The sequence below is a fragment of the Brachycentrus maculatus genome, unplaced genomic scaffold (assembly GCF_059751285.1).
Source record: "Brachycentrus maculatus isolate JH-2025_06_01 unplaced genomic scaffold, ASM5975128v1 h1tg000437l, whole genome shotgun sequence".
In the NCBI taxonomy this organism is placed as follows: Eukaryota; Metazoa; Arthropoda; class Insecta; order Trichoptera; family Brachycentridae; genus Brachycentrus; species Brachycentrus maculatus.
This window is the reverse complement of record NW_028281185.1, coordinates 73,958-97,815: the sequence shown is the minus strand read 5'-3', so window position 1 is coordinate 97,815 and position 23,858 is coordinate 73,958. Positions and strand designations below refer to the sequence as shown.

At 29.6% G+C, this 23,858-nt stretch overlaps 1 protein-coding gene across 1 annotated transcript in view; it reads right to left on the bottom strand.

The window, feature by feature from the left end:
- LOC148302600 (RYamide receptor-like) overlaps window positions 1-23,858 on the bottom strand; it is a 95,160-nt gene that overhangs the window by 13,549 nt on the left and 57,753 nt on the right. The window contains exons 3-4 of the mRNA XM_088271353.1: window positions 10,053-10,121; window positions 8,466-8,624 (exon numbers count right to left, since the gene is read on the bottom strand). Coding sequence (XP_088127479.1) covers window positions 8,466-8,624; window positions 10,053-10,121 — 228 coding nt within the window. The remainder of the gene's footprint in view (window positions 1-8,465; window positions 8,625-10,052; window positions 10,122-23,858) is intronic.

The window sequence follows — 23,858 nt, the reverse complement described above, 5'->3', positions numbered from 1 at the left end:
TATCTGTTGAAATATAAATAAGAACAATTTTCAATATAACAAAGTGACATTTTAAGGTACTACCTCTTCAAAGGAGAAGACAGCTCCTGTTTATTGAGGGAACTAAGAGTTAACACTTTACATAAAATAAAGGACATAAGATTTTTACTATGGGAAACACATGAATTATTTACACGTTACTAGAGCTCCAACCCTAAAATTTTCGGGTGACACTTAAGAGATATTTCTTCAATAAAATTCGGTGAAACTCGCCGTGAAGAACATTAAAATAATACTTAAAATAAATTTAATATAAGCGCACATCTACGTTGGCGCAAAGCGTAGCACTTCTAGTTTACTGCATCAATAAAACGTATTTTTTCGTAAAAAAAGAGCAATAAAAATGTTTGTTTGTATTTAAAAAAATACATTGTTAGATATTTATAAAACAAACTAAAAAAACACTTCTCAAATGGTATTATTATTGTGTCGTAATGAATAAAAAACATCTTTTTAATGTCTATATTTATGTCATTTTGATCAACCACATATTTACTAACAATTTTGAATGTGTCCAAATTCTAGTTTACAAATCAGAGTTCCTCCGCTTAGGGGTTATTTTTAAATTATGACATCTCAACATAGATGAAGAAAAATATGGATATCTAATTTTGCCCTTTGCCACAGAAGCTTGTTCCTTATTTCTTGTGACCCTCAAACTTTTGTGAAAATAGTCACTTAATTTATTACGACTCCGAATCAAACAATTACCTTGGTAATTCAATTGGAATTAAGGTGAAGCAGGGTTTTCAGTGCCGCATTATAAAATATAGAGCTTTGCACTTAATAGGATTAGGTTGAAGGCATTCTAATTAAGGCATGGTTTGTTTCTTTACTCTGACAAATTGAACCGTCCTTGTCGTTATCCTTATGTTACATACAATGTAAAATTACATTGACCTAAAGTTTACGAGTACATAATCAGTAGAGGATCACTTCAGCTAGGGTTTCCAAAATATGCTTTATAGCATTTTTCTACTGAGTTAATTTTATACCGGGAAAATGTGTGTGTTTATATGTATGTATGTATATATATATATATATATATATATATATATATATATATATATATATATATATATATATATATATATATATATATATATATATATATATATATATATATATATATATATATATATATATATATATATATATATATATATATATATATATATATATATATATATATATATATATATATATATATATATATATATAAATATATATATATATATATATATATATATATATATATATATATATATATATATATATATATATATATAAAATGTTTTGATGAAATTAAGAAAGAACTCACATGTTTAAGGTATTTAAACAAACTAAAAAAGTGTTAATGATAGAGTTAACGGTATTGTTTATGTAAGAAAAATATTTATAAGTATTATGTTTAAATCCCCCCAATGGTGCATAGGGCACTGCATCATATAAACGCAGTGTTATCTTGAGCGTTAACACATGAAGTAAAGTTAATCAGCCTTCCGATTCAGGTAACAGGCCAGGGTATTATTGAATAAATATAATAGTGAAAACAATCACTTATATATATTTGACCCCCCCCTGGGAATCGAACCCAGGACCTCCAGAACGGTAGCCGAGCGTGTTGACCATTACACTACGGAGGCGGACAAATATTTTACTATACTTAGACACTTAAAATATATATATAAAAATGAAATATTTTATGTATTGTCATATTCAATAACTGATTTTTTTGAAAACAGCATTTGATACAAGTGCAAGAACTAGTTTCTTTTAAGAACGTTTTCGTTCCACCGATTGAGAATCTCTGAATCTATTTAGAATGATTGCCAAAAGTGGATAGAGGTTAATGAAACCTGTTGGAGTAGGTGAAACAACGCAATTAAATGGAGGCATTTAAATCAGACGTTTATTGAACATCACGATACCTAACTTTGGGTTTATATTATTTACATATCCCACATGCCTAATGCTTCTCTAGAACACTTATCTCAAGAACACTTGATATAATAAGATTAGTTAAACTTCTGAATGCAATAATAAAACCATATTTCAAAATATTTGTTCACATCTCATCAAAGATGAAGAAGAATATGGAAGTCTGGGCATTTACGGGACTGACGACCGTCATAGGCTGGTTTAAGTGATCACTTTACACACGTGTAACATTCACCAATCCTTCCCATTATTGAGAACCACACTACTCAAATTCTTGGATGTTCTATATATGTATATGAACCAATTCAGAAACATTGTTCTTGAATCTCTAGAACTTCACTAGAGACATCTATTGGGGATATGAAAAGAAGCTTTTAATACAGATTAATCCCTGAAATTATAAAATAAAATGAATTATATGTCCATTTGATTTGGGATGGCAAACGAATGTGAATCGAATAATTGAAGAAATAATAGCTGATGTTTATAAATAATTTAAATTTCTTCAATGATGTTATAATACAAATCTATGAGGCAAATGTGGTTGGTAATAGAAGCAAAGGAAGACTGAAAAAACTTTGCAAGATAGGATATTTCAAATGTTTGTAAGTCGACAGGTCAGGAGTCGGAATGAAGAGATGCATGAATGTGGAAGAAGCAAAGATTGATTACAAGACAGATTTAATGTGGCGTTCTATTCTCACTGCCTAACCCCGCTAAGAAGCAGAGTGATGGTTATTTAATGAGTAATATATATTTACATTAGTCTATTTTAATGCAGTCACCGCAAATTACTGTCTTATATTGAAAAAATACTGTTATTTTCATCTTAGTTCTAACATAAATATTACAAATAAAGTGTCCTTTATTTAACGTATAAAGGAATGCCTCCTGCTGAACACGAATACGGAAATACGCCTACCGTACATTTTACAGTGTGCGCGAAGCCAGATTTGAATTTTACGGACATTTTTATACAGTATCGTAAAAAGTGAAACTTTAACGTGACATTTACATGTAAAGTGGAAAATCTAACTACATTTATGATGCTTTGATGTTCTATATTAATTTATTAAATAAAAAAAATGAACGTCAGATAGGTTTTTTACGTCAAATTCAATTCAATGTTTTATTTAATAAATAATATAGCATTACAAATGAAATTTCAGGAAATTTATAAATGTATGAAAAGACTCTTTACAAATATAAAGAAGGGTCCTGATATGGAAAACCCTATCAGAAACGTGTAACAATACCAATAAAAAAAAAATTATATCTTTTTCATTTTTTTTTATCTTTTATATCTTTTTAACTTTTTCAATTTTTTATTTGTGTTTCATTCTTGTTCTGAAGATGTTTTTTTATAAGTATTTTAAAAAATGTATTCCACTCTTTTATTTTGTTATTTTTATGTATGTTATTTACTTTAATTTAAAATTATGTTATTTTTGAAGGCACTTTATTAATACTAAAATTAGTAATGGAAATTACTCATCGGGAATATTATATATGTAACTCTTATTTAAGTATATTTAAAAAATAATTATAAGAAAAATTTTTATGTATTTTTAACCATCAAGCTCCTCCAATACTCCAATACTCCTCCAAAACCATCGTCATGTTGGTCCTGTATATCAAAATATAAAACAAGAATCCCGAATCCAAAATACTGTATCAGGTAAGTCTCAAAAACGTAAAGTAAAATGTAAAAGTAAAATGAGTAATCAAATACACATTCGTTCAAGTCTGCAAGCCATAGATCCTCACAGAGGGCGGTACCGTCCTCCGATGGATGCTAGAAAGATACTTTATGTTATACAGGAGACTAGACTGCCCTAAGACACATAATGGAGGGCTTGAAGTGGGCAATATATTTGTTTATTGCCCACTTCCTAGAAACAGTAGGATGTATACTCGTATATTTGTTTATCCTCCCCTCTCTCTATTAAGGGACATTTCCGCAATATTGATGAAGGTGCTTGACTAAAAAAGTTTGTGAACCTAGGCCTTTTGACTGTTGAAGTAAAATGTTAATTAATTTGGTCCAGTAAAAAATGTGTTATTTTAAGTGATTTCAGTGGAAGTAATGATCAAGTAGAGGTCAATAGGCCCGATTTCTAAACCATTTCCATCCAAAAAAATGAATATTCATTTAATTTTTATGTGGTAGTTGTTTTTTAACCAGGCTTTTAATGAATAAGGATTATAGTTAATTAAAAAGGATTAGTTACTTTTTACTATCTTCAGTCATCAAAAGAGATTAGTCGACACAATGAAGCGTCTACAATACAACAAAACGCTTCTAGAAAATTTATCGCACACTTTATAACCCTCGATTATAAAGTTACACAAAGTTTTATTTGGATAACTTTAGGGATTTTCAACAACATTATTTCACGGCGTAATTAGTCCGACGGTAACTTTTCTCCTTTAAAGATTCAATTAAACATTTCTCAGTGGACTCGAGACATTGAACCTTGAAAAATCTTTTCCTGCTTGAATTTGCTCCAAAATACCCTTATTCCAGCTAAAAGCGCTAAGCCCGTTAAAAATCTGAATTCGAGCTTTGAAGATTTTTAAATAAAACCTTCATTATTTTAATGACTTTTCAAATAAGCAGTAACGTTACAAAATTAAAACATATTTAAATTTTGTATAAAGAGTTAATGTTATGAGTTACTCAATATTAACTTTTTTGAAGTCATTTAAAATTAATATCTGAAAATACGATTTTCCTCAAAATGTCAAAATCAAACATCGTTCTAGATGTTTGATTTGATCCCAAAAAAAGCGAAAGTTTATGAAAAACATTTAATTTCTCGATCTGACCTCCTTGTCCTTCTTCAATAGAAGCTTAGTGAGTTCTTGATTGAAAATATCGTTGAAAGCAGACGATACAGTTCATGTGAATAAACTTAATTATACTCTGAATAAAGAGTATTGACAAACAAGAAATGTCGTGTTTTATTTTGTCTCTTGTATTTTGTGTTCAATGGTTCCAGCGGAAGCGGAAAAATATCATTTTTTTCTATTTGTTATTTAACTGGATCAGCGTATTTCTGTCATTTATTTTGACTTCAAAAACTGAAATGTAATTTTCCGAACATTACTTATGTCAATGGAAAAAAAATAATGATCTGGTAAATGCTAAAGGTACGAGAAAGAATGAAAATAATTCCTAGCTTTTATTTTAGATAGAATTCCCTCCCGTACTCAAGTAATTTGATTCCACCTGAAATGATAACCGCGTAGAGATATAGTGTGTCCCAAAAAATGTTCAACGCAGCCTTAATTCGATATTTATAGCTCTCCCAAAGGTGACAGTGAATGCCTACGCATAAATATTAAATTAAAAAAGGAATGAACAACGTCTCTAGCAAATAACTCCTATACAATTCATAAAAATTTATTTCGTTTTAGGCACAACATTTTAAGTGTGTCCAAACACTTGTTCACAAATCTGGATTATCTCCAATTATAGGAGTTACTTTAGTGATTATAATCTAGGATTCGGACCTCACATACTAATAAAAAAGTTTCTGCTCAATAAATAGCTTCTTGTGAAGTTTTAGTGGTTCAAGAACAAAGTTTCGAAATTGGTTCATACGTTTCAAGAATTTGAGTAGTATGGTTGTCAATAATAGGTAGAATTGGTGAATGTTACACGTGCGTAAAGTGATCACTTAAACCAGCAAATGACGGTCGTCAGTCCCGTAAATGCTCAGACTTCTATATTCTTATTCGTGTTTGATGAGATTTCAAAAAATAATATGAAACCAAGGCACAGTTTACCTACGCCTTTTAAAGGTTTGTTTGGTATTTTTACCGGAACTTGCTAAAATAAGAAATTTACAATTAACACTTGAAATGAACTTTAATAAAAAGAAGGTACGATTGACAATTTTTAACGATCCAAACCATTGTAAGAAAAATGTATTTTGTATTATGTAAAGGTCAAGCTCATATTTATTATTAACAAAACAATTCACGAATAAAATAAGAACAGCTTGAATTCTGAGGGGCAGTGACATCATTCAATGTTATTGAATCTCGCGGTCATTGCGATTTTTTTCAGAATCTTAACATAATGTTTTCATTTTTGGGACGTCCTATATATGGAATAAAAAATCATATCGAAAAACATATATCTTAATGCTATTTCAAACGCTCTATGAAATGTTTTTTTGTGTATCTTTCCTTTATAATATTTCGTATACTATTTCTTTTTTTTTTACACCAAGAAGATATTGTGTAACGATAAAACATTATTATTAATAATTGTTTCATTTTATGGTAAAATAATATTCCTTTGAAAGGTAAAGAAATTTCCAACTATCAAATCTTATAAAAGTTTTCACAATTATTTTAACCCTACGAAGATGATTTTTTTTAAATCAACTCCGTTCCAAAATCCGTAATAGTATTTTCAATTAAGTTATTCTTTAAATATTTAATTCACGAATTTTATCATTTGAATAGTTGCTTCTACCGTAATAATTTATTTTAATTTTATCAATTCATATAATTTCTACCATTGTAGTGTGGTAGTTAATTACGTATCACGTGGTCACAGTTATGGTTTATCTTGGATAATAATAATCAATAAGATAAGAATAATAATAATCAATCGTATTATTCATTGTTTTGGCAGTAACATTTTGGAATTACAAGTTGATAATTAAAAATTAAACATTTATATAAGACAATATACAAGGCGATAATTGAGTTTTTTTTAACACGATTAGTTTCGAAAACTACAGATGTTTTCATGTTTTACAGATGTTAAGGGGTAAAGGGCCACTAGTTGAAAACTTTTTTTGCTCGTTAGTTTTTGCAATTACCTGTCGATGAAAACATTTTTAGTTTTTGAAACTAGTCGTGTGAAATAAACCTCAATTTGTGGTCTTATAAGAGTGTTTAATTTATAAGAACCATAAATAAAATGTGGTGCCATATTCGTCATTTGGTTTTGATTTTTTTTTATACATGTTTATGGTGAAATACACAAACTGTGCCCGACGAATTAAACCACAATTACTTTCGCGTCAACCAAACCGGAACACATAAGCGAGAATGACACTAACCCCTATTTTTTGCGTTTATCTCCCGAAAGATAGGGTCCTAAATGAGCCAAAAAGAAATAAAATAAGGTGTGCGAACTTAGAAATGTGTAAAATAAGTAATCAATTTCTCACTTTCTAAGCACGGAAAGGTTCGCACTTCCCGGAAGCCACCCTTAGCAATGATTCAGAATATTATCAGAAAATAGGGTAAAAATTCGAGATTTTTTTTTAAAACAGTAAATAATTGGCTAATTTACGTTTATCTAGAAATGTATTTTTTATTGAAATATTTGAAGAAAAGTAAATATATTATTTTAACAGTGAATCCGAAATTAATTTTTTCATGACGAAATCAATATCTAGCGCCTTCGGGTTCAGATTACAACGATTTTAACTAATATTTTAATGAAACGAAAATTTCTCCAATCTAGTTAATTTGTCTTTCATAATTTTTAATCGATTGTAAAAATTCAAGGAAGGTTCTTGTAAATATCAAATACCTAAAACTCAAAAGTTTTCTTTGAGTTTCAAATTACCTGTCCATCACAAACGATATCATGATTGCTGGAAATATGAACAAATATTTAACCAACACGTAAAAAAATTAAATTGAGAGACGATGATTAGTATCATCGCAAATTCTTTGAATAAATATGTTAATTTTTAACATTACGTGAATCGGATTTATGTTGAATCAACCATGATTTGTATTAAATGAAATGTATAAAAATCATATTTGATCAACTATCAAATATGATTTTAATACATTTTCACAGTTTTTTTGGAAATCCCATGTATAGTACATAATTACGCTGATTCTCCGCAGCCTCTATCCCAGATTTAATTAAAATTCTTATGGACCCGACCAAATCACAAGAATTTTTTTAATTTCTCAATATTTTACGAAATCGTGCCGAAATTCAATTATAACAAGAAATTACAAATTAAGTAAATAACTTTTCCTTGATATTAATTATATTTTATTTCTACCATACAAGTAAAAGGAAATCCGCTACTTCAAGGTCGGTAGTAAATTATTAATTATAAAATATTTATTTTATGTATAAAATGTGAAATCAAACACTGAGATTTTGAGTCTACTAAATTGTATTTATTGTTAAAAAACACATAAAAATCAATTTTGTGACAATTGTTTCGCTTAATTTTGGCATTCGTTCATTCGTTTAAAAATGCCATAACCAGGCAAAACCATTGTCACAAAATTTATTTATATGTTTTTTTTTACAATAAAATACAACCAAGTAAACTCAAATAATAAGTGTTTGATTTAACATTTGATGGATAAATTAAAATGGAGTTATACAAATTAAACGTACAATCTATAAATAAATTATTTCAATGTTTTGGTTTAATATTGTCTTTGATCTCTGTCTCCGCCTAGGTGGTGCATAGTGTACTAACCTGAATGAATCCATAGCGGAACCTTGCGTTCATATAGCAGTAGATGATGGGATTGTAGCAGGAGTGTGACATGGCCAACCAATGAAAGGCAAACCACACGTAAGGGAGTGGCTCCCACGTATCCCACGACGTGTCGTTAACATTAATACTCCACAGAATCTGAAAAATACAGAAACACTTAGCCACTTTAACACTTCACTTTCAAATCCTACCTGGGTTTTTGAAAGATTCTTTTTCAGGAAAAACTTTTTCAACTACAAAAGCATTTCAGCAAAAAACGTTGAAGCTTTTTGCGAATTCTTTCCAAGAATTCGCAAATTCAAAAATACTTTTCTACATACATTGATTTGCACATTTTTCTACATCAATCCTTGAATTCCTCAATTCGGAGAGCAGAAGTGAGACCTGGAGCGTCCTTAATTTGGACAATCATATGGTAGGTTAAAATGTTTCACATGTCGTAAGTAATTTTTACAACTCAACTAACATACATCTGGAGATTTTATTTGTCTTTTTCTTAATCAAATATTGTTTAAAACACCAGAATTTGTGATCGTTAAACTATTAAAACAATAATTAAGTCGATTTATTACTGTAGTTAAGGATTTTAAGTATCCATTTTTTTCATGTATATTGCGACTCTATTTTTTTAAACCATGTCCGACTTTTTTTAAGAATCTGTCAATTATTGACGTTAAATCGAATGGACTTTTGTAATATTTCTAGCGATGTGGGATGTTTATTATCTAAAAATTCAAAGAAATTTCATTTTTTAACACAAAAACTAAAAAACAGCAGTAAAGTATTTGAATAAAAGATTTTAAAAGCATATATTTTAAACGAATTATTACTGAACCGGCCAAAATTCAAATACATTTTCAGAATACATACAAAAATGTGCATAATAGCGTCATTTTACAAAAACCAATTGGTTGTTAACAAAAATAAACATGTTTTTATTCCAATCAGAAACTGATACTGACTTTACAATGTTCTCAAAAAAAAATAGTGATAGTATGAATTTAATTTAGAAAATGTGTTCCAATATCAGCGATACAAATGTACATTCAACCAATATTTGGGTTAGTCAAATAGCGTCGTTTCTGCTGGCGTCAGCATGTCGAAGGGATGGTCTGTGGTCATATTTCCAATACATTATATGAATCAACAAAATTATTATCAACCCTTCTCATACCCCTTATCATTGATTAAAAAGTTACCGTACTTGTTAAAAAGAAGTGATATTTGTTTTATACAAGTTTGTATTTTATAAAGACATATATCTTCTTCTTCTTCTTCCTGGATCCATTTCAATCCCATTGGAGTCAGCTCATTTCATCCTCAAGTTGTCCTTCTGTCATGAATAACTTCGCCTAGGCCATGCCTTCTAGGTGTCATTCGAGGAAGATCCATAGCGTTTGCCTGGTTCATAATATGTTGTATATTTTTTTCTGTGTGTATATATATATACACACACACATAGGTATGCAAAAGTTAAAATAAAGAATTCTTCTGCTTTGTTTTATGTTTTTTTAAAGGATATTTTTAAAATGTAAAATAGGATAAAATAATGATGTCTAGACTTACGATAAGTACGTTGAGAGGTAACCAGCATACCGTAAAGACTATAACAACAGTTACCATCATTTTGATCATCTGAAACAAACGAAATGAGGAGTTATTAGCTTTTGTCTTTTATTATAACATTAGTTCAATTATTCGGTTGACTAAATTACCGAAATATTGGAAAACAAAACAATTTTACTTATTGCTCAAAACTATATTTGTCTTAGAACTTCATGTTAAATTATTAGCTATCAGTTAGTAACTGAACGATAGATCAAAGAGTGATTTGAGTCTGTGTAATTTTCAAGAATGTTAATTGTCTTTGATTGACAATTACTAACTTTATAACTATTTCCCTTAATTGCTTCGCTGCTTTCATTCGCTTCTGTAATTGTATAATTTAATAATAAAAATTAAAACAATCAATATAATTTAATTAAACGTGTTTTACCATGAAAATATGTTTAATCACATAAATGAAATATAATTCTTTTTTAATCTTTTTTTTACCAAAATGGTAGTAATAAATGTATCACCAGTCACATGGTGAGTGATAATATACTAATATTTCTTACATTTTTGTAAAAAAGGTTAAAATTAGTAACCACCAAGTATGCTCTTTAAATCTGAATAATATTGAGATATACATAATACTTATCAAGTAACATAAAATTTATATGTTTTAATTATTGAAAGCTTTAACTTTGTGGATCATATTGATATATTATTTTGATAAATAAAAAGACTTTGTATTTGATCCACTCACATTTTTATTAACCAACTAGTTTCGGCAACAACCTGTTGCCCTCTTCAGGGTTTAAGTTATGACTAAACATATACTTATATATATTTAAAAAAACAGTGTACAAGTTGTTGGGTTTCATAAGGATAGGGATGGGGGTAATGGTGTTTTAAGGAGGGGTAAGAGCAAGGAAGGGGACAACTCTGTTTAGGTTGGGTTTGATTTTATGGGAAAAATATTAAAAATAGGACTTTGACTTAAGTTTATTTGATTGTTAATTATATTTAAAACAATTTTTTCACAATAAAATTTGTGCTTCAAGCTTTTAGCTCCATGTTCTTTACTTAAAGACTTATTTATTTTTAATTTGTGTTTGTGATGTATTTTTTGCACCTACTTTCACTATCCTTACCCTCTTACACGCAAACAACCCTCTAAAATAGAAGCTTTGCGGGTTGATCTTTTTGATAAAATATATTTCAAAAGAACAAAGCTCAAGTTGGTTCTTCCACCCTTCTCTGTCATAAGCCATGTTTTAATGATATTTGTTCCACACGATGCCTGCCTTCTTTTCAACTCCTCTGCCTTATATTTTCGTGATTTTCCTCTTTTTCTCTTCGCTTTTATCTCTCCCTCTATTATGAATGTGATAAATATCATCGTGTAAAAAATATGTTTTAAAATATTATTGAGATTTAATTTTTATTTCAGTCTAAGTATACTACAAAATAAAAATATATTTTAGCGTCACAGCAGAGGAATATGGTCAAATATTTATCATTACAAATATCCAGTACAAAAAAAAATCCCGTTACTGAGGACATCTGTGTTTCTTTAAAATAGTCGTGTTTATAAATAAATAAACCCAAAATAGATCTTAAATTACTGTTTTAATTCTGTGTTAAAAACTTCGAGCTAATGTTATATACTGATATTTTATATTATTTAAAAAAATATAAGTATAAAAAAGGGAAAAAATAAAAAATAATACTGATACTTTGTTACGTATTTGTAACAAAAAGGAGTTGCTCATATTTATACATAAGAATATGAATGTTTTTTCCTTACATTATATTTCCAAGCCCTTCTTATAACACTGGATTGATAACCACTTAACAAAGGCTTTCCCATCTTTCTCCGTCCCTAACATACATTTTAACATAATCCAAGAGAATATATTCTTCATCATTTTTTGGTACTCCTGTAAGAGTGAGTAGGTATAATATAAAATAAGTGAGAATTTACTTACTTGTAGCGTATTTGAGAAAAGCTTATAATCTAAATTTTCAATTTATTTTATCAAGATAGCGAAAAAATACGTAATTTAGCATGCAAGAATTTTCTATATGAAATGAAAGACTCTTCGTTCTTGTACTTACCATGTTCTCATCTATTGTCGAGAAAAATAATGTACATATTTCTAGAAGGAGTTAGAGCTGTTTTTGAAAACTCTGTTTTCTTAGTATTAGAATTTCTTAATATGGGTGTAATTCTTGTGATACGTAAGCAATACCACACGTCAATCGCATTAAATTTCTGTTTAGCTCAAAATAATTAAAAATATATTGAGATTAAAATATGATAGTCAATATCTATATATGTAGGTTGTGATATGACAGTGAAAAATCTTAATTGTAACCCCTTCTTTGTCAGGTTGAATTGAATTTTCTTCTTTATCAGGTGCTATTATTCTTTTGGTTTTCTTTTGCTGAGCTTGGAGTTATACCCTGCATCTTAGAAAACGTTCGTTTATCAGATTCGGTGTAATAAATACAAAATACTCAAAGAAAAAAGGTTTTCGTTCCTTTGAAACATAAAGCCATTATTTAAATAAATATAAAATACAAATAAACAATATAAATATGCAATCAATTTACTTAATATCAGCAGCGAATTATCATTTAAAACTGAGACATGCTTTTAACTTCCCTGTTCGTTCGTCCGTTCTTAATTCCTCTCGACCTTTTTTAAAGTAAAAAAATATATAAATCGTTGAACTATTTCCATGAGGGGTTTTCAACACGTAAACGTTTTTTCGTATAAGGATCTAAAGCAATAAGCAGCGGACTCTAATACGTTTATTTTCCCACTATTCAGTATTATACCATACTAATTGCAAAGTAAAAAAAACAGGATATTCAGGTTTTTTAAAAACGTTATTGATAGAAATTCATAAACAAAGTTATAAGAACCATATCTACTTTCATCAAATCTTGAAGTGTTTTTATAATAAAGGCTATAAATTCTTACATTTTATATTTTACTCGTAAACATATGGCTTTATAATTTAATTGATGACAGTTGAACATTTCAACATGGATGACGAAAAATAAAATTATTATTATTGTAACATAAATTTCAACAGTTTGTATCCATCTAATAAAAAAACTAGACTTACTCTGCCAAGCTTTGTTGTTATTCAGTCTGGTTCAATACAAATGTACAGATTTCTGATGTCAAATTTCGCAAAGCCTCTGAAGCAATGAAAATATTAAAAATCCGTGAAACAACAATGCTATCAAAATCATTTAAAATGCAAAGCGAGAGCAGCTGTCAAGAACTACTCCATCCACCATGAGCAATGTTAAGTATCACGTGTGTTACTGTTTTGTTCAACAGATGGCGCTGCCTTAGTGATCAAAGAACTATTTTTTATAAAACATATTTTATCCTGTCGCAGGTACATGAAAAATATGTTACAGGTTTTTTGATCCAAAAAAATACGCGCGTATTCGAATTCAACGTTTTGTGAAATTTTCAACAAACGAACTTTTTATTTATACAAACGAAAAATTTTATGAATAAAAGTCAACATGAAAGGTCACGACTTTCATTGTATGTATGACTATTATTTTCTAAGATAAAACATGTGACAAAATGTGTGTCATTCAAAATATTTCTCTTGAATAAAATGTTTTCATTGTATCCTTTGTATATATTTTTTTATAACATCCTTGGTTTAAAGTCTAAGCACGCTAACTAATGCGGAGACTGTGTACTCTCTAAATCTCTTGGGTTTTATCACGTTAATAAATTATTTAAATTCTTTTATACATGCCTTTGTATTTCCGTTGTCGAGATGTTATTTTCTTTCAACCGAATAACGCAAAGGCTGTATTTGATAGTCCTTTCTAAATTTCTAAGACAAAAAACGCCTTTACTTATCTCATTTAATATGAGTGACAGACAGTTTACCACTGAATAAATAATTCAACTTCTCATACTATGTTCCCGTTTTACAAAATAAAATACGACAGGAAAACTTAAATTATTCCAAACACAATATTTATGTACCATTAAATATTTTCTCTAATATGAGTGACAGAGAGTTTATCACTAAATAAATAACTCAACTCCTCGAACTATGCTCCCGTTATACAAAATAAAAAACTTACGGTTAACTTATATATATCATAAAATATTTTCTCTTAAATGAGTGACGGAATTTCTTCTTCTTCTTTTAACCCTGACGCAGTGTTATCTTGATCCTTAATTGCATGACGGCCTGCGCTTCATGTACCAGGTCAGGGCGATTAAATAAACATGAGATTGTTAATCACCCATATTTATTTTTACCCCTCTGGGAATCGAACCCAGGATCTCCGGCACGGTAGGCAAACGTGCTGACCACTACACTACAGAGGTGTTCCACTGAATAAATAACTTAAATTCTCGTACTATGTTCTTGTTAAACAAAATGAAATAAGAAAGGGAAACTTAAAATGATTCGGCAGTCACATTGTGGTAAAATCCATCCATTTTTAATTTAAGTTTTATTTAGTAAATACCACTATTTCTGAAAATCATTTGTGACACGTGTTTTGATGCATTCCACATCATTTTCAAATACCGTATACCAAATACGGTTTTGTAGAATACGGAATGCATCAAAACATGTGTCACAATAGATTTGAAGAAAAAGTGATATTAACTTAGTGAACTTTAAATTAAAAATGAACGTCAAAAATTTAAACCACAACATTTATATGTAATATCATAAAATATTTTCTCACCAACTCAAAAATATTGAGTTTTGCAATCAAATTGTGAAAATAATAGCCGAGAGTAGAATTGGAAGAGCTAATGACTACTGTTTCCGCGCGATTTAACACGTTCAACCCTGGCAATGATTAATAATGAACACTTAAGTAAATCTCGTCTGCTGTTAATGAAACGAAACGCTTTATCTACATATCTTCATTGTATTTTGTTAAATTAAAAATTGCAAAAACAATAAATTGCTTTATTAACATTTATCAATCAAATGAAACTGAATGAATCATGTAGAAAGGAGTTAACGTTTTACAGAAAAAATACGCATTTAATAAATACTAAACTTTTATTTATTGACTTGGCGTTTAATTTGTAGAACTCCATTTTAATTTATGTATTAATTTTAAATCAAACACAGATTTTTTTGAGTCTACTAAGTTGTATTTTATTAACAAAAAACACATAAAAAATTATATTGTGACAATTGTTTCGCCTTGTTAGGGCATTATCAAACGAAACATTCGTTCGATAATGCCCTAACAAGGCGAAACAATTGTCACAATATAATTTTTTATGTGTTTTTTGTTAATAAAATACAACTTAGTAGACTCAAAAAATCTGTGTTTGATTTAAAATTAATACATATGTAAACTAAACTTTTAAACGAAAAAAAAAGGAAAGAATTGGGCAATGCAAAGACTGTATCGTTTCGACTCAAATGACATTATAATTTTAATGACGACGAAAATCGCATCATAATTTCAACTCTTGTTAGAAATAAAATTACTATTCTCCGTTGTTTTAAATTTTGCATTTGAATATGTATATATTTTATTTATCATACTTTAGTGTATATTCTAACACATTGAGAAAGCTTATCAAGTCACAACCAGCACTTAATTATTATTCAATCGCTTCCGCTGACATACATTTATTAATCGCATATTATGTACCCGTAGTGTAATGGTCAGCGCGCTCGGCTACCGTTCTGGAGGACCCGGGTTCGATTCCCAAGGGGGGTAAAATAAATATAAGTGATTTTTTCATATTTATTTCATATAACCCTGGACTGGTACCTGAAGCGGAGGGCTGATCACCTTTCCTTCATGTGTAAACGATCAAGATAACACTGCGTTTATATGACGCAGTGCCCTATGCACCATTGGGTGCGGATAAGGGTTTTATTATTATATTATGCAGGGTGGCGCAAAATGACATACCCTATCGGAAGATGTTACAATTTTTGTAAATGGCGTCTTAAGTCAATCAGATTTGATATTTGTGAATTAAACAGCCGCTGTATAAGAATAAATTCAGAGTGGCGCAAAATTAATTAATTACCTTTCAATTTTTTTTTTGAATAACTTATTTACTAAATTGAAAAAAAAGATTTTGAGTGATACAAATCTTTATTTAAAACTTTCAATTTTTATCTGTTAAGTGAAAAAGATGATATCCGTCACGTGGCTGCCGCCAGTGTCAGTATACACTCGTGCCCGTTTTATCAATTTGTTTGTATACTGCCGCCGGCTCCGTAGTGTAATGGTCAGCATGCTCGTCTACCGTTCTGGAGGTCCCGGGTTCGATTCCCAGGGGGGTTTAATAAATATAAGTGATTTTTTCACTCTAATATTTATTCAATATTACACTGGACTGGTACCTGAAGTGGAGGGCTGATCACCTTTCCTTCATGTGTAATCGATCGAGATAACACTGCGTTTTTATGAAGCAGTGCCCTATGCACCATTGGGGTTGCGGTAAGGGTTTTATTATTATTTATTATTGTATACTGCAGCTGTCTTGTTTACAAATTTCAAATATGATTGACGTACGACGCCATTCGCCAAAAATTATTACATCTTCCGATAAGATGATTAATTTGTGCCACCCTGTTTATGAAAATATAAGATTATCTTACTTAAAATTCAGAAATGTGTTTTTGAAATAAACTTATCAAGAAGTATGAAAATAAAATTATTCCGTTTGTCAGTTTTCACAATTCCCGTAATACATTTACATCAACTTGGAGATTTGTTTATTTTAACTGTAAGATTTTAACCGATTCGAATAAGATTAAATATATCTGAGATAACAAAATCTTCGCTGTTACCTCAGAGCGTAAACACAATTATGACAAACATTGTTTAATAAATATGATTTTCTGTATTACTTTATTAAGACGCCGACTTAATTTAGTAAGTATTCTTAATATTCTCGTTGTCTGCCAAGATGTATTTATTTATTCGCGGTCGTCAATATATTTTACAAATTATACAAAAACAGTTACGAGGGTTGAATAAAACATAATTATTAATAGTTAGAAACGAAGCAATACATAAACTAACTTATCATTTTCGAAGAAGTCGATTTAATTTTTCCATTTTGTTTGATTTCTATAATTAAATCGACACTTAATATATTAAAACTAACTAACTAACTAACCATCACGCCGCTTCCCCGCAGGGGTAGGCAGAGAGAATAGAGCGCCACACCGCTCTGTCCTTGCAAACATTCTTCGCCTCTTCCACGTTCATGCATCTCCTCATACATACCCGCCGATTGTTACGACACCTAACCTGACCACTTTCAAGTATTTGGCATACCTGATCGTGCCATGTTTTTCTCGGTCTTCCTCTGCTTCTTTTCCCAATAACATTCGCCTCATAAATTTGTTTTACCGTTATTTCCTCACTCATTCGTTCTACATGTCCAAACCATCTCAACACACCTTTCTTAATTTTATCGATAATGCTTATCTCAGCTTTGCATTCCTTCCTTATTTCACTATTCGCACATCTATCATACATCGTTTTGTCGCACATCTTCTGAGAGATCGCATTTCGACTGCATTCAGTCTACTTTCATCCTTCTTTTGCCAACTCCATGTTTCACTTCTGTTCTTCTTAATATATTACATTTGTATGTTTTATTTTCTTGTTCTTATTCAGGATAATATTGGAATGAAAATTTACTTAAATATTTGTTTTTTTAGTATTTTGTTCATCCGAAAACAGAAGTTTATATTCTTACTAATGATAATATTAAAACTACAGTTTACTTTAGCATGTGTATTTTATTTTGATAATCCAAAAATGTAAGTTCTCATTATAATAACGAAAATATCGAAGTGACAGTTTACTTAAATATATGTTTCTATGTAGTTTAAGTTCTTTTTTATTCAAGATAATATTAAGATTAAAGTTCACTTAAACAAGTGTAAAATATTTTATTTTCGGAAAACATTATTACTATTGATGAAAATATCGAAATAACAGCTTATTAAATTATGTTTATTTACTCGTTAATTCTTTCCAAATAAAAGCATAAGTTTATAATAAAACATTACATAAAATTTTTGGTTTTTAAAAGTCTATTAAAAGCACCACTTTCATTGCTTTTACTTTGTTGGAAATAAATTTTCTGAAAGGAAAAAGTATTTTAGAATGGATACTGTATCTACATACCATTAAATGAATGAAATTCTCGAGATGCAATCTTTTATGGAGGGATGCGTATGAAGATACTAAGAAATTTATTTTTATTTCATTTCTCGGGGAATTACTTACATCACGAAAAATGCTACAAAAAGGGTATTTTATTCACGAAACGTCTACTGTCACTCAAACATACATATGTACGTTTTTATTACAATACATAAATAAATCATGGTTTACTCTCATCCTTGCAAAAATTATATAATTTTTCTTACATTTATTTGCAATCCAATAGTGCATAGGGCACTGCAAAGTAGTAAATAATTAGTAGTGTTATCATGATCGCTTAGTATATGAAGGAAATGTGATCAACCCTTCGATTCATGTATCCGACCAGAGAAATATAAAAAAAAAATTACGAGTAAACCACTATTTATTTTATTTATCTATTGTGACACGTGTTTCGATGCATTCCGCATCATTTGTATTTATGCATTTACAATTATGCAATTTTGCATTTCAATTATAATTTCGCTAGTTAAGGTCCAGTATTCGCTAAAAAACAACTTTTTTTGAAAGCCAGATTACAATATACGTAATTGTTATTTTTAAACACCGATTTAGTATTTAAAATGTTTTTCTTCGAAACCAATATATGGTTTTGAAAATAAAAGAGTTATCGAAAGGTAATGAGTTACAAAAAAATTCTATATATAATTCTAAAAAACAAAAAAAGGCAATACCTGACCATTTAATATAATACAATAATGACCCGACGACCAGCTCTATGTATTGTCGGAAGCCAACTGAGTTTTATTAATGCGAGTTCGGCCTTAATTACCGCCTCTCTTAAGGGTAGATCTGGACGTGTATTTTCAATATGGTTGCTGAATAACGAGTTCTTAATTTTGGCAAATATAATGTATTTTTGAATTAAAACATTTTCTCCAATTATCTCCAATTATAGGAGAAAATTTTCATATTTTTATTTTTAATACTAAGCTAAAATAATGAAAAAATATTATTAGCTAAAACAGTAAAAATGTAAATGATATTTTCTGACGTTTCTTACGCATGTGATTAAAATCTAGGATCCGGCCCTCATATACTTTTATAAGAGTTTCTGCTCAATAGAAGTCTCTAGTGAAGTTCTAGTGATTCAAGAACAATGTTCCTAAATTGGTTCATAGATATAGAACTTCCAAGAAATTGAGTAGTGTGGTAGTCAGTAATGGGTAGAATTTGTGAATGTTACACGTGTGTAAAGTAATCACATAAACCAGCCTATAACGGTAGTCACCCCGTAAATTCCCAGACTTCCACATTCTTCTTATCTTTGATGAGACACCAAAAATTATATGATAATTGTTACTTATTTTTTACGATCAAATTCTTGGATTGTTCTCGAGTTAATAATGTGCTTCCTTTAGATTTGATTTCTTTATCTACTTTAAACAAAATAAATTTACGAATTCATCTCAACGATACATGTTAAAACGCTCTTTTTAAAACGACGGCCTTCATTTAAGTACGTGCTAAAATCTAGACTCTCAACTACAAATCTCTCTGGATCAAATTCCGAAATTGGTCTCTCTATAAATGAAAATGCGTAAAATCGCCCCCAAACCAATTCGTTTGTAGTATTCATGATATGCAAATCCGTCAGCCTTCTTGTCTCTTCATTCTGCCATAGGCGACTCTATCCATTCTATATTTAGGGTGGGATGAAATAAATGGCGATTTAAAATTGACTCTGAAATGAATGGTCTACATATATTATTTATATTTTTAATTTTCGTCATCAAATATAATACGAATGTCGACATTGTATCTTCAACATTTTAAGTGTGTCCAAATACTTGTTCACAAATCTGGATTATCTCCAATTTGGAGTTACTTTTAAAATTATATTTTAACGTGTGTACAGTGATCACTCAAACCGGTGATCACTGTACACACGTATGACGGTCGTAAGCCCCGTAAATGCCCAGACTTCTTCATATTCTTCTTCATCTATATTGAGATGTCAAAAATTAATACAAAAAATTATATCTTCTCATGGATACCCGTCGATTATTCCGAATTTACGCTTAACCATTTTAAAGTATGTAAAATACTAGATCATGTTAAATTTTCCTCTGTCTTCATCTGTTCCTTTTTTCAACTAAGTTCCCCTCATGAAATATTTGACCTTTCTCTTCTCAATCATTTATAATACATGTTTTTAATATCTTGATATTTCTTTCTTAATTTTATCACTAATAAAAGGCTGGAATAAGCTCAACCTTTAAGCATTCTTTCCTTATTTCACCATTCTAATGTCCATCAAACATCGTTTCGCCGCACATTCGTCAGAGAGATCGCATTTTAACTTCATTCTTGGGGTATTATTTGAGCTATACTGATGTCAGTGTACCATTTATTCTGTTTCCAGCATTCACACTCTTTTTATGTCTTTATCAATCTTTCCATCCATAAATGTAATTTTTTTAAATTTCCAACAAAAAAACTTCATAACCCAATTTCAACAATGCTATGGTTTTATCAATCTTTTGTGTATCTTTAAATACTTAAAAGGATTGAACTCTTCCTTAAAGCTTTTTCATAAAGAATAAATGACAATAAAAAATTAATATATTTTATTCACATTAATAAATAAATTATCCACCCTATAGGGTATACGTATATACTCGTACACACATAAATACATGTCTTTAGACCAAAATACTCAAACTACTTTATTTTATATTATAATATCAGAAAAGTGTATTGAGTAAAACCATGTAATACGAATTTGAAAGTTTAATTTATTTCAATCAATGATTTTATTTTACTAAGTAATTTTTTGTTTGAGCCACATCAATATTAGAATTTTAACAGAACTTAGTTTGTTCGCAATAAAATTCTTGCTAACTTTGTAAGTTTCTTAATAATATTCCAACTATTTCAGCACAAATTTCAGGAAAGTTATTATCTAACGATATTTTTTATAGACATATAACTGATAGTAGTTTCCATCCCATTCTGAAAAAAGGTTCGTAAAAACAATCGACCGCAAAGTTTGATCATTAAAATAATTCTATTCTTATTAATTATAACGTTAAATATACAAGTAAAATATATTATTCTTCTAACCCCCTCCCATTAATCAATAGGAAAATACATCAAAATCATACAATGTGTAGTTAATCGTTAATTACACGAACGCAAGGTGATCAGTATTCCACGTTTCAAGTACTAGTCAAGGGTAATATTGAATAAATAGTATTGGTTTTTTTTTATTCCCCTTAGAATCGAATCCGGGAGCTCCAGCATGATAACCAATCAAGGTTTTCATGCTGGAGGGTGATGGAAATTTTAAATTATTTTTTTACTCACACCACATCTGACTACGAGAAGTTTTGAAAAGAAGTTTGAAAAAAAAAATGGCAATACAGAGAGGATGAAAAAAATACTAAACTTTTGAATTTGTAATTGTAACAAATAGAATAAAAAAAATCTTTAAACAGATACATTAAATTAAATTAAATGTTACACGTGTGTAAAGTGATCCCTTAAACCAGCCTATGACGGTCGTAAGCCCCGTAAATGCTCAGACTTCCATATTCTTCTTCATCTTTGATGAGATGTCAAAAAATAATATGAAAATAACTCCTGTAATTGGAGATAATCCAGATTTTGTGAACAAGTATTTAGACACATTCAAAATGTTGTAAATAAATTATCTGGTCAAATTATAAGCTTAATAATAAAAATGAAAATGGTATTTTCTGGCGTTTCTCATGTGTGTGATTATAATCCAGGATTCGGATCTCACATACTAATATAAGAGTTTCTGCTTAATAAAAAGCTTCTTTACATCTCACCAATAGATGTCTCTAGTGAAGTTCTAGTGATTCATGAACAAGGTTTCTAAATTGGTTCATATATATAGAACTTCCAAGAATTTGAGTAGTGTGGTTGTAAATAATGGGTAGAATTGGTGAATGTTACACGTGTGTAAAGTGATCACTTAAACCAGCCTATGACGGTCGTAACCCCCATAAATGCCCAGACTTCCATATTCTTCTTCATCTTTGATGAGATGTCAAAAAATAATATGAAAATAACTCCTGTAATTGGAGATAATCCAGATTTTGTGAACAAGTATTTGGACACACTCAAAATGTTGTAAATAAATTATCTGGTCAAATTATAAGCTTAATAATAAAAATGAAAATGGTATTTTCTGGCGTTTCTCATGTGTGTGATTATAATCCAGGATTCGGATCTCACATACTAATATAAGAGTTTCTGCTTAATAAAAAGCTTCTTTACATCTCACCAATAGATGTCTCTAGTGAAGTTCTAGTGATTCATGAACAAGGTTTCTAAATTGGTTCATATATATAGAACTTCCAAGAATTTGAGTAGTGTGGTTGTCAATAATGGGTAGAATTGGTGAATGTTACACGTGTGTAAAGTGATCACTTAAACCAGCCTATGACGGTCGTAAGCCCCGTAAATGCTCAGACTTCCATATTTTTCTTCATCTTTGATGAGATGTCAAAAAATAATATGAAAATAACTCCTGTAATTGGAGATAATCCAGATTTTGTGAACAAGTATTTGGACACACTCAAAATGTTGTAAATTAAATTAAATTACACATTAGAGCAAAACCCCAAATATGTGTAATAGTTGCACCATAAGTTTCGTTATGTAACATGATTCATATTTGTAACTTTACTATTCAATTTCTTAAATGAGACTGAAATTTACCGTGGTAAAATGTTTTCTCAAACCTTACACCACAGTTCGTTATTCAGATGATCTTTGCCATTTAGAATCGTATTAATAGGACTGTAGAGTAAGACTTATCTTTGGAGTTATACTATTTTAACTATTGATTTCATTATCCATTTGCTCCTCATTCTCCCTTCTTTCCACAAAACATATATAGAAATTAAATTTGATTTCACATTATTTTTTGACATCTCATCAAAGATGAAGAAGAATATGGAAGTCCTCTACCAATACCTTAATATTTTTTAGACGTTAGTTTTTGTGATCACCTGTTTATGAAAACATCTGTAGCTTTACAAACTAGTCGTCTGAAATAAAACTCAATTAGTGGTCTGGAACTTATTTCATTCCTGAAATACTGAAAACTGTCGTCTTAAAGCTCGTTGTTTCAAAGCTATTGCCTTGAAGCTCCTTGGTACTTAGAAATCATCTACTTCTTATAGGTGTACATTTAAGGTACTTGGCTTCACAACTTGTGGAAAGTTCGAAAGTGCATGAGGCTATAAATCTTATACCTCTCACGAAACTATTTAACTATTTCATTAACAATGGAACTTCTCGGTACCGACATTTTCTTGCTTAACGCAAAATCTTGCTTCGTAAATCATCTCTCTTACTAAAAGGCTGAACTGTAAACCATTACCCTTTATTTATTCATTCGCAACATTTCTCCATTGGGTATACTATTATATTGATAATTCAATATCTTTTATTTTGATTTGGCGTTTAATTTATAGAACTCCATTTAAATTTATGTATTTAATATTAAATCAAACACAAAGTTTTTGAGCCTACTAAGTTGTATTTTATTGTGTAAAAACACATTAAAATTAATATTGTGACATTTTTTTCGCCGTGTTATAGCATTTTCAA